General features: G+C 38.8%; 1 protein-coding gene across 2 annotated transcripts in view; it reads left to right on the top strand.

The window, feature by feature from the left end:
* Window positions 1–15,372, top strand: part of LOC137193594 (cadherin-12-like) — a 130,335-nt gene that overhangs the window by 104,858 nt on the left and 10,105 nt on the right. For both annotated transcript variants that reach the window (XM_067604823.1, XM_067604824.1), the window contains exon 13: window positions 2,431–2,682. In XM_067604823.1, the coding sequence (XP_067460924.1) occupies window positions 2,431–2,682 (252 nt within the window). The remainder of the gene's footprint in view (window positions 1–2,430; window positions 2,683–15,372) is intronic.

Here is a 15,372-nt window from a genome sequence, read left to right as displayed (position 1 = left end):
AGGAACAAGGTGCCTTAATGGTCTCTACCTTGTCAGGCTACATCTCCATCCAGCTGGGTGAGAATGGATCTTTTCTGACAAACACATGCACGCACACACACGTCATGCTGAAAAAGTGTCTAAAGCTGTAGTTTGGGGGAAAGGAACATCTTTTTCTTTTTAAACATTTTGCTCTCTGTATAAGGTGCAGTTCCTCATTTTGCTCCAGTATAAAATATTAAAGACATCATACAGGCTCCTGTGTGTTGTGTAACAAGAAGTGTACCACAGGAAGGAAGCTCTTTTATATCACACTCAAAGACACCAGTTTCTGATACGCTGCTTCATCTCTGATATTTTGGAGGACAGCATTTTGCTTAATTATCTTTTTTTCAGGAATGAATGTTTTTAAGTCCTTCGGGGGAAAAAAAACCCAACAAACAATACTAACAGTCTACAACCATGCTAGCAGCTCTGTGAGGCTGTGCTCACATTTGCTAATTAGCACAAAATACAAAGTAATTGGAATGTCATTAGTTTTGCAGGTATTTGGTCATAGACCAAAGTATTAGACAAAATGAAATTTTTACCAGATGATGGCACTAGATGACAAGTTAATGTTTTACAATTCATCTTGAGGGGAACATGAATGTGTGAACCAAATTTCATGTCAATTCATCCAGAAATTTCACTCTGAACTAAAAATGTCAACCTTGTGTTGATGCTAGAGGAAAAGTCAGGGAATCACCGATAAGATTCAATCTGCAGGGAACGCAAATGCCAAAATTTTATGGCAACACTTCCAATAGTTCACTCTGAACAAAAACATATTAACATCTTGGTGAGTTTATCCAATATTTTTTGAGATATTTCAGTCTAGAGCAAACTGCTGGACTGGACTAATAAAGCAGCCAACACTGCCATCCATCTAGTCACACTACAAAAGAGAAATAACCTGAGCACAGTTAAAGGTCATGCATACTTTGTGTGTTTGAAGGATTGAAAGGTATATTCACAAGGGGGCAGATCAGGGCCATGAAGCAGCTCCTGATATCCTGACATATTGCTTCCATGGTCCATGAGCTTAACTGCATCTTTTGGACATGGACTAACCCATGCACAAGTCAACACATATGTAAAACTATATGTATAACTATATATGCCCTCAAACAGGAAATATATTTGAAACCTGACTGCTGTTCTTTGGAATGTGCAACATTTCATCTTGTCATAGGATGTTTAACATGTTATGCTCCCTGCTACTGTATAAGGATTAAAGCCTCTAGCATTTTACAATTTCCAACTTTGGTTGTATCAAAAAAGCCACAGTGCCAGACAGCAATGCACACCAATCCACTGAATGATGGATCTGATGGATGGGCTGAAAGCAGCACACAAACTGCACCAGTTTTGACCAGAGTCATTTTACTACAAACAAAACCTGATGCCATGAAATGATGCTACTATTATATAAAAATCCTACATTGACATAAAATTTAAAAAATATTGTGATGCAATTTGTGGTATTTTTTGTGCAATTTCTGGTAATTATTTTGCATTAAAACAGTGTATAAGAATTTTGCTAGAATTGGCATTCCTTCTTGGTGATCCCATTTTCTAGTTCTAAATGCCTTTTAAACTTCTGTCTTATGCTACATGTGTCTAACTCCTGGATCTTCATTTAGAGTCAGTGTTACTGTAGCATTAATTCATTTTAAAGGACAAGGCAGGTGATATCCCATATAGCCAATTTTTCCCAGTGGTCACGCACAGTATTGCAGCGAAAAATCCCCCTGCGACCAAAAAAGCATTTTCCCCATAGACAACCATTGTAAAAGGGACGTCTGTAAAACTGTTGACAGGACACCTCAAACTGCAAACAATGTCAATTATGACTCTTTCTATTATGAACTTTTGATCCATGGAGGTTTTACATTTATAAAATTTTCCTCAAGCCGAGAAAAGCAATTTAAACATCCGTAACATCATCACAATGTAAAGTCTAGGGGCCGAGCAGGAACTCGCAGGCGGGGGGAAACACTACTGTGCATATTCAGTGGGCTGCACAACGCAGAAGCAAACTCAGAAGTTAGAAACGTTTTTGGCATATGCGCCATTTTTAGTCTTGTATCCAACTCTTATAATACATCCATGGGATGGACTAACACTAACTGTTGATCTTTTAATGGGGTGTGTTAACAGTAAGAAAAAAATAGAATAATGCCAGCCTTGTCCTTCAGTTTCTTCCAATGCAATTTGTAATGTATTTTTGAAGGTGAAAAGACTTCATTTATGTCTCTGTTACTTGCATTCAGCATTCTGTGTATGCATTTTGTTGGAAAATATTTGAGGTTTGATCAGGTTTCTCAAATGTTGGCATGATGGCAGCCAGTCACTGAATGTATTTAGTATATTGTCATTGATGTGATGCCATTTTCTGTCGCTTTCCAGACAACACCGCCGGCATAGTGACCCGGCGCTCAGGCTTCCAGCGACGGCTGCAGGACATCTATGTTCTTCCTGTTCTGGTTGAAGACAGTGGTTATCCCGCCCAGAGCAGCACAGCTACCCTCACCATCCGAGTGTGTTCCTGCGAGGCTGGAGGCTCGCTGCTCACCTGCTCTGCCGAGGCCATCTTCCTGCCTGTGGGTCTCAGCACTGGAGCCTTGATGGCTATTCTGCTCTGTGTAGCTCTGCTGATAGGTACGTCTTCCATATATGACATGGCTGCAACATAGTGATATATAGAAACAACCAAAACACTCTCACAGCCAGCCCAGTATTTTATACATTTGGCAGTTTTGCACATTTCGAAATAACAACTGAGCTTTATTCCAACAAGCATAATAGTGATTTCTATAGTATTAATGAGTATATTTCCCTGCAGACTGCTAGCCTGGCTGTGAATGGGTCATAAAGCATTCTGGTCATGTCTGTGCTAATAAAATCATCTTCTGGTTATGGAGACCCACTAAAAAGCTTTAGAAAAAGCCTGTTAGGGATGCAACTAACAACATGTTTTCAATAGCAATTTTCCATCGATGATTAATCTCTCAAAAATGGTGAAAAATGCCTGTCAGAGTTTCCCACAGCACAAGGTGGTGTCATCAAATGTCTTGTTTTGTCTGACCAACACTTTAAAACCCAAAGATATTCAGTTTTAAATGATATCAAACAACAAACAAAAAAAAAATTACAAAAACAACCACAACAAAAAAAGCCTAATTGATTATAAAATTGTTAAAAAATTTCTTTTGATTATCAACTTCATCATTTCAGCACTGTATCTGGGTTCTACCAGGCTTGTGGTTCATGCCTGCTTTCAAAGGCACATCTTCAACACAAGTTGAGACATATTTAAACTTCACTCATAATCCCACAAATCACTGCTTCAACCCAGAACCCAGCTTCTCAAAACACCTTCTGAACATCTTGTTTTTGCTGACTTTGAAGGTTTAACTTCTCACCTTGCTTCCGTGTACTCCATTATGTGTCAGTACACCATGACATCACTGTTGGATGTTACAGGTGCAAAACAGCACACTTCTTATGACAACGATCAATGATTGTGAACTTGTGCACACATGCACAAGCCTGATATTGTCTCCCACAGTCAGTCATAAATGTAATACACTCTTAATATAAGCCTGCAGCTGATGATGATAAGGAGATGCACTTTGTCAATGAATGAGTGTTTGTGATGCAACACTAGAGGGCACCAGCAACCTATGACAAGAGTCGAATTCTCACAGGGAGGTGCTGAAGTACACTCAGAGAGGCTGGTCCTCGCTTACTTCTTTTTCCCCCCTCCTATCATTTCATTTCATTTCTGCTCCTTTTACAGAGAATTATAGTTACATAACCACCTGTCCATGCATGGAGAAAACAAGCAATGCAACATGCATACAGATCTCATTGTGTGTCTGAGTGTGTGTGTGTATCTCATAAGGCACGTGTGTACGTGTGTAACATTACAGATAAAGCAGAAATGAAATGAAAGCTGTATGAAAGGAGCTGTTTATCCTGCCCTCAGAACTGACTCATCCCCAATCAAGAGAGATGCATGTAGGTCTTTGTCTATGTGTGTGTGTGTGTGTGTGTGTGTGTGTTTGTGTGACTGATAGCATGTCAGGGAAGAATCGCAGCCTCCTGAGGGCATTGTGCCTTCTTTATTGGTGTCCTCTGTAAAGAGGGAGGATAGCTGAAAGAAGACATAAAGGAAAAGCTGGGAGGATGGGCTAATAGCTGCTAACACATAACATCCACCTTTTTCTCATGCCAGAGAGAGACTTCCACATATACGTCATGATGGCAATGTAGCACTTTGCTGTAGAGGCTTGGACGCAGCTGTGAAGGCATCCTGACATGTTATTAATTAATCTAATATTACTATCTAATCTCACGTTGTGTGTAAAAATTGCATGTTTAAAATGAGTATGTTTTGTCAAAGATTATTACCTACAATGGAGCCTGACTAAATTAACTCAAATGTACAGATTAGGGTGTGTTATGCTTATGTTATGTGTTAGGAGCGACCTATCGAGGTCTGGTAACCTCACTCCTTTCTAACTCCACACAGATTTTATTCATTTTCAAACTTGTAGTCTTCAGCCCCAACTGATGCTGATGCAAGTGACATCACTTGAGGCAATATATCAGATTTCATACAGCTCCCTCAGGAGACATAAAAGGCTTTATATTCTGCAACTTTCATGCAGTAGTACTCAAACTGACTTTGATGTGTAAAATCATTGGAGATCCCCTTTAATCTGTTGAATGTTTTTTTTTTATGACTAATTAATTGTTTAGTCAAGAAAATGTCAGAAAACAGAGACAAATGCCATCCCAATTCCCAGAGCCCACAATAATATATTCAAATTGCTTGTTCCAATAGTCCAAAACAAAAATATATTCAGTTTGCAGTGATATACAACAGACCTAAAAAGATGATTAACAACAACAATTATCAAACTAATTTGATAAATGTTTCTGTCGTATAATGCTGGTTAAAATGGCTGCAGCTTTTTCAGTGACAGCTGTTGAAGTTACAATAATCCAATTATCAAACTTGTTTGATAATTGTTGTTGACTTATTTTCTGGCACTCAATTAATCTATTAATCAACTAATTATGTCAGCACTAGAATAAAGTTTTGACATGCTCAGTGTCTCCATAAGAGTGGAATTATTGTTATATGTGCTAAAATCCACAACTGTTGAACACAAAAGATTTAACTTGGTCAAAAATGACATAAAAGAATTGAAAATAATGTTTAAAGGAAGGATTTAAGAAACTCCTCAGGCTGGCAGTTAAAGCTGAGGATAAAAGCCGATTAAGTCACCTTTGTTTTTTGCCTGGATTTAGAAAGGTGCTCTCCAAGAATCTCAGGCTTATAAAGGCTCAAAAGGTCTTTGGGGCCAAAATTTGCAGACCCTCAAGGACTAGCAGCATGGTATTATAAGCAATGGCAAAGTTATCAGGAAAGCGTTGGTAACTTTCTGTTTCTGTCTAATAATGTTGGTTAAAATGGCTGCAGCTCCTTCAGTGACAGCTGTTGGAGTTACAATAATCCAAGAGTAAAGAACTGAGGCATACATGACCTTTTCCAGATCAACAGAGATGAGGCGAAGTTGAATTTTCGATGGTCTTTATTAGCTTGAGGTAACATGACTTTTTATACTTGGTTCACTACAGCTTGGGTCATATTTTAATAGCGTTGGCCCTCATTTAAGACAGCTAAAGCTGAAAGTCAGTAATAAGGCAGTAAAACTGTGCATACACAACAATACAGCAATGATAGAAAGTCAAATGTAAGGCAGGAAGTGAATGGTGATGAATGTTTTACAACCGTTTGGGTCATAACTTCACTTTTCACCTTTCTTCTAAATAAGTCTGATTGTCTGAGTGCTCCTGTTTTGTTTGTTGTTGCATTTTGGTTTCCTGATATCAGGAATTAACTACAACAAATCTTACTTTTACTGAGGAATGATGGTCAATAGTGATACATAAAGTGAAATGAACAATAACATTAAACCTTTATGGATGCCAGACATTGATGGTAAAGAAGTTACCTGGGTTTTTGGATACACATTCAGGCAGTCATATAGAGTAGAAATACAATATGAATGGTTACACACAATCTTAAAGATAAAAGTTTTTGATCTGAATCAAAACTGACCTAATCCAAAAATGACCTGAAGACAGTCAGACTAGTTCCAAATCAAGCCTTTCTTTTAGAATCATGTTTACATACTTCTAAATAGCAACGGCAAATACATTTTGAAGGAAAGAAAATGTAGCTCTCTCAAAATAAGGAGAAAATGTAAATCAGACAGACTTCAAAAAAAATTTTTTAGCAAAATATCCGATATGGTAATATATCTATTCATAGAACATCATTAAATGTTTTCATGGTTATGTTTGCTTGCTAGCAGTACTTAAGGTTAAAGGTTAAAGGATAGGTTCACAAAAAAGCCTGTCCTAAAGCAACAGTCAAGTGTCCATATGGACAGTGAAAACCTCTTTCACTGTCCATATGCACACTGTGCTTTCAATGTGAGTGATGGAGGCCAAAATCCACAGTGTGTCCACACAGTCATTTAAAAGTTGATGTGAAGCTTATATGAGGCTTCAGCAGTCTGAGTTAGTCATATCAAGTGGATATCTGACACATTTATAGTCTGTATAGCGGTGGGGTTGCTGAGGGTGCCCGAGCACCTGTCCTTTGCCCCTTGATGTCTAACGTGCCCTTTTGTATTTTATGTTTAGTTTCACGCAGACTGTCCATCCCTTTACAGCTGTTAGTGGCTCAGACTCACTTCCTATTGCACTATCTGTCGTATCTTCTAGGAGCGCTCTTTTTGTTTTCTGTTTGAACATTGTATCCTTGTATGAGACACGGAGACAGCTGTTACTGTTAACAACGTGCGACCAACAATCCACCATCAGCTGCTGCTACACTGGTGTTAAAAGAAATGAATCGTCCATGCTGAAGCCAGCAGGCAGACTGGAGCCGCTTTCATGAGACAGACGGACGAATCAGAGTTCAGAGGATCATATATGACATTAACTGACATGTGCGGCATCAAATAATAATGTGTTTGACAAGAGACAACAAAGTAATTAGCTAAAAAACTCTTCAGTGGAGCTAAAGTTTATTAAATTGACATAAGTGTTGTTTTAACTGTCCAGTTCATCTGCTGCTGCTTTACTTCACAGTTATGTTAATGTAACTTGATAGTTTGGATAGCTTGACTGCTGATGCATTCTCACTGTGTTGTTTGTCCACAACTGCTGTAATGAACACTATACAAGTTCAAGTTCTGCTTCATGCTCTGTCAGACTTTTTAAAGGAAGGCTTTTTATATTTTCAGTGAGTGAAGGAATCAGGAGAGAGGAGACAGAAGTGAGGAAGAATCGCAAGATGTAATGACGTTGAAAGAAAAACAAGGAGAAGTAAAGAACTGATTCAAGATTGAAAGAAAAAGTTTAAGGAAGAAATTAAAGAGTACGGTTTAGACTTGATCTATGTTAATACAGGTACTAACACTATACAACGACTCTATTGACACAATGTTGTCACATCTTGCCTGGACTTTGGGTCCACTCCTGCTTCGGGAAGCAGGAGTGGACCCAAACGCAGAGGCCAGAATGCAGATATGATGAAAAACTCCTTTAATTGTGGATGGTCATGGACAGGCAAACAGAGCTGAACAGAACTGGCAGAAGAAACAACACAAAATGATCCAACAAGGACTGAACAGAAAACCAGAACTTAAAGAAACTGAACTAACAAGGAGATGAGGTGCAGGTGGGGAGATGGGTGGAGAACTCGAGAGGGGAATGAACATACAGGGAGCTGATTGGCGGAGGACACACAGGGAGTGGGGCAGGGCTGACGAGGCTAACACAGGGCAGGTGTGGGGAAGACAGCAGGGCAGGGCTAACGAGTCCAAATGCAGGGCAGGTGTGGAGGGGTACATGAACACACAAGGGAAACAGAACAAAAACCCAGAAAACAAACTCAATGCCATCTACACTAACCCATCCAAAACCAACCACAAACACAAACCCAAGCACACAACCCAACAAACTAATGATGCAGTCCTCTAAAACCCACCACCCAAATCATACAAGAAAACCCTTATGAACCGAGGGACTAAACAGACGTGCAAAACCAGGAGACCCCACAGAACACAACATAAGACCAAAAAACACCCAAAGTCCAGGCAAGATGTGACACAATGTTTTCTTCAGCTGTTAAAAGGCTGTTGACCTCAATAACTGTACCTTCACAAAATACATGAGACACCAACAAAAAAACCTAAATCTATTTCTATTATTTTCCCATTCCTGATAAAAAAGTATGTTTGGAAACAAGTGAAAATGACACATCCCAGCTCAGTGGATGTTTCTTGTTGTTTAAAACCTTGAAGAACATCTTCTTTTAAGGAAAAGTAGAAGTAACAGAAAAATCCTGTATATATCAGTAAAAATCCAGTGGGAAATAATCACAATTCATTTTGTTCTCATTTTGGTTGGGGAAGTGTATATTAAAGAATCAATTTAAAAATCCAACATCCAATAAAGTATTTCAGCCAAAACATGATCTAAAATATAACAAATGGTGTCCAAGGATTTATACATATTATGCTACTGTGTTGCTTGGAGCCATTAAATATAGATCTCAGAATGTTTTCTTACTTTTGCAGAAACAAAGATCTAAATTAGAATAAATGAAGAAATGGCAGCCATGTGCTGCTTGCACCTAACTTGTGTGGTTTCTTTTAAGACAAGACTATATAGCTGTGTGGTTTTCTCAAACTGTCTCTTGCACTACTTTTGAACTCTGCCTCTTCATTATTTTTAGCCGTATTTTATAGTCTTTAGAGATTCTCCCCTTCCCATCCCAGTTGTTGTATGCCTTGTAGTTCTACCAAATTTCTTTGTAATTATGGGATTTGAAGAGCTACATGTCTTTTAAAGGAGCAGCCTTTTCACCACTCTGGGTTTGTTTGTTTTTGAACGCAAGTTGTTTTATATGCTGTTCAGTCAAACATTATGAACTGAGTCCTTCAGCCAAAAATACTTGAAGCCTTGAGGTGATGCTGCCATTCATTAACCCTTACAATGAAAAAACCTCAGTCCTTACAGTTTGTAGTCCATACTGTGGCCATTATGGTTCTCAGCTCTCAGTGTGCCTCATCCAGCCTGCAGAGAATGTTGCCTTTGGCTGTGTGATGTTTAATAGGTGCCAACAGAGCACACACACACACACACACAATGTCTCCCTCCAATTTCATCACATGGGGGACAATGAAACAATATAATGTGGTGTGTTCTAAGATTCCATGTTACATTCTGTTTGAATGTGGGTTGCTATAATTCACCAGGTTATGTTGGCGTATAGTGTTTTAAAATCTTGGTCCACGTGCTCCTTTTTAACTTTGAGCACCTGCCCGTCTAAACGTCTCTGCACAGCTCTGCTTTTTAGCATCAAATTCCCTCTTTGTGTTTCCTCGGACAGTGTTTCCCTGTTCAGCGCACAGCGCAAAGCATATTAGTTTCACAATAACGGCTCTAAAATAGTGAGATGCCAACATTTTTTTGGACTATTTTTTTCTACTAGCCTGCATCCACATCATGTGACTATGCTCAGTGGAAAATGCAATATTTTAAGAAAGTTTCTGCATTAAAATGTATTTTGATAACATTTCTAGCGAGAAATGTGCATTTTATTTTCATAAGCTTCGCTCAGTGAATGTATATGATGTTTAGTTTGTCAGTTATTACAAATATTTTTTCAAGCTTTCTATCGTTTCTGTGGTTGGTAAGGACGCTAATATCCTTGAAACCATGTACTTGCATGTTGTTTGAACGGCTGTTTTTGCATTGTGTAGTTATCTGAGCTGCTATGTTATTTGTGTTATTTTATGTAGCTGTTTGATGATGCTCTTTCAATAAAAACATAGATTTTAGAGCCCCAGGGATGAATTGAATTTGAAATCCAGAATTTGAAGCTTTGCAATTAGCTGACTGGAGGACCCGTCACTGTCACCATGTTAAGGTTTTTTTTTGTGATATCTTTAACATTTCTCAACACAAAAACATGAAAGTGTCCTTAATAACTCTTCATAACAAAAGGGGCTACAGACATGGGACCAACTGTTGTAGAGAGCTCTTGACCTCAGCTATCATGTGAGTATAGTAAACAATGGGGTGCGCTGTCAGATATGGGTAAAATATGGTTACAATTAATTTTCACCTATTTAACAACTAGTAAAGTCTGATTACACAAATGTGTTTATTTCGGCAAGAAAATCCTATTTCAATGTTCATTTGGGCATCTGACTATTGTTTTAAGACGGACTTGAAAAACTTTGAACCCGTCCTTTAAGTTTTAACGTGGTTAGGGTTTAATACAAAAAAAAAAGTTTTTTTGTTGCCCAAACCAAGCACACACAGGACTCAAGATGTGAACCTTGGTCTTCAGTCCTCAAGGTGCAGTGTTTTGTACGCCCGCTATCCATCTTGACCTTCTCCTTGCAACTTACCGCAGTATATAAATGTAGCATTACATTCATTCAAAACATTCGGCCTGTAAACATAATCCAGGCAGCAATTACATTTGCTAACGCAACGTAATTAGGAAAACAATTTAGTAGTATATAAACATAATTTCTAGGAGACAGAGTTGGTCCAAATAGACCCGGTGCTGCAGAAGAGAAGAGCAGCAATCATGTCATTTTTCTTGAGAGTTCATCTGGATCCACTCAGGTAGCAGACATACTGTACTGGAACCAATTAGAGTGCATATATTTTGGGACCTGCCAGACTTGAGTCCCAGGTCAAGTCAAGACCTGAGTGGAGCTGTGAAAAGGGTGAGTGGGAGGTGCAGATTCTACTCTCTATGGTCCCAGCATGAATCCAAGAATTATATATAGAAAATTGATTTAACCCGTTACTACTTCACAAAAACAGGAGGCTTTACTTGATAAACTGTATTTTGGGCAATGCTGGAAGTGTTTCAACATTGCTGCATTTGATTCACGGTAAGCTGCAGATCAGTTCTGTTTCATAGTCTGCCCTATTTCTCACTTCAATTTGGCTAGGAAGGAAGGTGCTGTATGTTTGTCTCTTGTGTCAAAAAGTAGTTCTCTGCTACATTACAGCCTGGAGAGATTTCAGTAATTTACCAAGCCAACAACTCCACCTCCTACTCCTCTTCTCTCAACTCTAAATAAATCCTCCTCTAATGCTTACACAGCGTTATTCTCCCACCTGCACTAGGGTACAGTATTGCTGCTGATCCTGCTAAATCGCAACCAAATATATGATTTTGGCAAGTTTGTCTATATTGTCCCTTTTGTGTAAATGTCTTGCACTTGTAAAACTATTTAGTGACACGCTCCAACAAACTGAATGCTGGCTTTAACCTGAGTCACAAAGGAAGCCAATAAACAGCACAGGTTTTCAGAGCATGGATTTTTCACTGACAGATTGCAGACCGTGTGTCCTCTCTCCCTTTGAATTCCCCTCTGACCCACTGTAGCGCCTCTGTTATTATTTCTGGAACCATGTTCTTTCCTTTTCACTATCCTCAGTTGTACCATACTGTAAGTTTTTCTCTCCTCCAGCAGCGAGCATTTCACACACAAAAAAAAACCCTGATGCAGACACAAGATGGTTTTCTATTAAGTCTCCCAAAGAGCTGAACATGCTGAAACATCAATGCACTGCAGTACATACCAGCAGCCCCCATTAACCCGGCCCCTAGCCTACACTATGACCTTGTTTAGTTTCTATAGCACATACCCCAGGGGATGTTGTTTTTCCTTCTCTGTGCACTGATCTGCTTCACAGATCAGACGATTGGTTTTCTAATGGAGTGCGGGTGGGGGGAGGGAGGGTGGCAGTTCTGGTATGTGGTCGCCATTACACCACATCTGCATGCAGAGCTTCCAATAAGGACTTTCAGCAGCAGATGGGGGAAGATATCGTATACGGATTGTAAGAATCTTTGATTATTGACCATCTGGCTTCAGTCCAATACACATTCTTCTTCAATTTGTGTTGCCATAGTCATACTTTAAGATGGAAGCAAAATGTATTCTAGGGTACTCAATTCACTATAGCAACCTTGTCATACTCACATGACATAATCTTACTTGTGAAGCATGAAAAAGATCTTTTAAATATGCTCAATATCTTTGGTGAATGGTAAGTGTTAACCAGGATAAAACACAAACAGTACGATTTAATTACTACAACTTTTACTGTTAATTTTTGTTTAACAGTGCTGTCAAAGGCCCCATTTGAGACTGTCCTCCCAAGAAAAATGACACAATAGGTCATAATGTCAGTCGCCCAAAAACAACATTCTAATTATGAGCCAGAGCAGTGGTGCAGTTCAGATGACTTATATAAAAGTTGATCATTTTCTTCATTCAGAGGAGGAGGAGAGGTGGATGGAGGCATTTACCCAACAGTGGACCTTGCCAGTGGACACCACTGTTCGTTTCCTGTTTCCAACTGCTAGTTGGGGCAGTTTTTTAACAAGACCAGGTCAAAATTTAGAATATGGCTGGACTGTGTATTAAACACTAGAGCACTTTTAATTTGTATGTTGCCTGATTAACATCAGACATTAACATCGCAGCATTTTTAAGATGTTTGTCTTTATGTAAGTTTATGTTTATTTATTTGTATAGCACTTCTCATATAGTAGTTGTAACTCAAGGTGTGGTACACATAAGAAAAACAAATACTTAAAATAACATTTTGGATGTAGACTATATGGTGCTGTTGTAAGAAGGTTTGGGTTAAGATTTAGGGTATTTTTTATATGTTTTACATATTATTTCACTTACACACAACCCTAATATAGTTTTAATGCAGCAGGCCTGGACTGGCCATTGGGATACTGGGACAATTCCCGGTGGCTTGCCTGATTCGTCTGCTGATTGGCCAGTGGTGTCAGGCCAGTGTCAAAATGCAAAATTATTTAGGTAAATCACAGCAAAAACAACACAGCACAGCCACATCCATTCAGATCTGTAGGAATGCAGTCCCTCCTTCCCTTTCATTGCTTTTGACCTGATGGTAAGATCCGTGCCTATCGTGACATCTGATTGGTCCAAAGCACTTACCCTCCTGCATCAATAAGTCTATGCACAACACACAATTATGCAGGGTTTTCCTGTCATTATAAGACGCAGCACCTAAGCTGAATGAACAGAAAAAAACACTATGCATCTCTACCACACGTTTTGGTGTCATTTACGGTCCCATTAGCTTCTCTGTCCTCTTCTCTGCTCCCTGGGGCTCAGCTCCTCACACACACACACACACAGACACACACAAACACACACAAACACACACACACACACACACATACACAGCGGACAGCAGAGAGGTGGATGCAGTGAACTAGGTGAAGTGAAGATAACGTGTAACTCAAGTTAATTATAACTTGACACTTGACAAATGCAATAAAACCTTTGCGATTAAAAAGCCAATAAGAACTTATTTTCATCTGCTTTGCTCTCAGACTCCCATCTACCACTGGTATGTTTTACACAACAACAGTGCACTGGTTAGGCAAATAGTGAATTGTTAAGAACAAGCTAAAACAAAAGCTGTCTGTATGAACCCGAACTGAGCAGTTTGTAACTTAATGTTATATTAAAACTAGTCAAATTCTTGTAAACTGAGCTATTGGCTGAGACAAACCAGCCCCTCCTCCCTCTACCAGCTGTACCTGCATGCAGTGAATCACATCAGCAGAAGAGGGAGGAGAACAGACAGGATGTTCTTCATTCTCTCTCAACTTCACTCAGTATTTTGCTGTCAGTGATATTATTTATTCTACTGACATGTTTGATTTCTTTCCATTGAGATATTATTGAGTTAACATAGTGACTGTTGTAAATGTTACTGTTGCTGCTCTAGAAACAATGTTTTGTTATATTTAAAACATATTTTTAAATCATTTTTTAAAAACTCAAGTGATTAGTAATGAAAAAGAGTATTGATAAAGAACTGGACCGATAAGAGTATAGATAAGATAACCATACGTGTTCCTACAGCTGGTTAGTGACTTCACACTGACTATAGGTGTCAGGCACACAGTGCACCATAAAATTTAATTCTTTTATAAATATTGAAATAATAGTCCAAAATGATGAGAAAATGCATAATTTTTAGTCAAATCAAATTTTCTCTTGCTGTATTGCTGACTATTATTCTGCTTGTAACCTAATTTGATGATTTCAGTCAGTTTAATGCTGTAGTTGTGGTGTTAATGCTGCTGTGAATGGGAGATGAAATGAGGGCACCTTTGTGAAGCTGTGCAGAAACTTAATTGTGTGCATTTATTTAAAAAAACAGTCATATTATACATATTATGAAGATAAATAATAATCATGCAGATTTATGTCTTGGTCCAGATTCATTTCTGTTTGAGTCCGGATCCGGACCGGAGTCTGCCTATCAAGTATCCCTGGTCTAGATAAGATTCCCGGCCTGAATTTTTGTCCCAGTCCAGTCCTGTAATGCAGTAACTAGGAACTATCAAGTTAATCATTAATGCTGAGTGTAATTGACCCCAACACACTGTGTTTGATATGTGTAAAGTTTGCATTCGTAAATGTATTTGTTATATTGGTTTTATTTTATTTACCATAAACACGGAAGTGTTTTATTTTGAAAAGATACTAGATGCATGTAACATGGACATTGACAGTATGTAACCCTGGCAACAGCATGTAAATGTCACACAACAGTCTCCTTCAGTAAGTAATGGTGGCACTATTCTCATGTGAAGAAAAATATTAAAACTTAATAAAGTGACATATTAACAGTCCAGGGATACAGCAAAAAATACAACAGCTTAATCTCTGCTATTGCTGCTTGCCGTTGGTTGGTGCGAAATACATTCTGGAATACTTAGCTTCAGCAGCCTTCAGCTGATTAATGATCTAACTTCATCACTCAGTCATTGACTCACTCATTCAATCAGTGCCAGACTTTCGCGTGTGTAGAGCTGGCCCTGCTGTTGCAGTCCAGTCAAAAAACATAACTACTATCGTCCCCTAACCTTGGCTCTTTGGTATTACTGTAGCCATGAAGGTGAAGATGGCCTAACTTTAAGGAAGTAGTAACTTTAACCCACACCACACCTGCTTGTCTAACCTTAACAAAGTGATCATTTGAAACCAAATCCTGCGGCTATCTTTCCCTAAACCTAGCCAGGTGTTTTTTCTGCATAAACCTACCGGACCATAAGCATAGTTGTCACACCATAAAACATCATTTTGTGTAACAGATTTGATGGTCATAAAGGCACCAGATTAGAAAACGCTCCTATGTGTCTTCTTCATGTTCTGGAGTCAC

The sequence above is a fragment of the Thunnus thynnus genome, chromosome 12 (assembly GCF_963924715.1).
Source record: "Thunnus thynnus chromosome 12, fThuThy2.1, whole genome shotgun sequence".
NCBI classification, from domain to species: Eukaryota; Metazoa; Chordata; class Actinopteri; order Scombriformes; family Scombridae; genus Thunnus; species Thunnus thynnus.
This window is presented reverse-complemented; position numbering and strand designations above follow the sequence as displayed.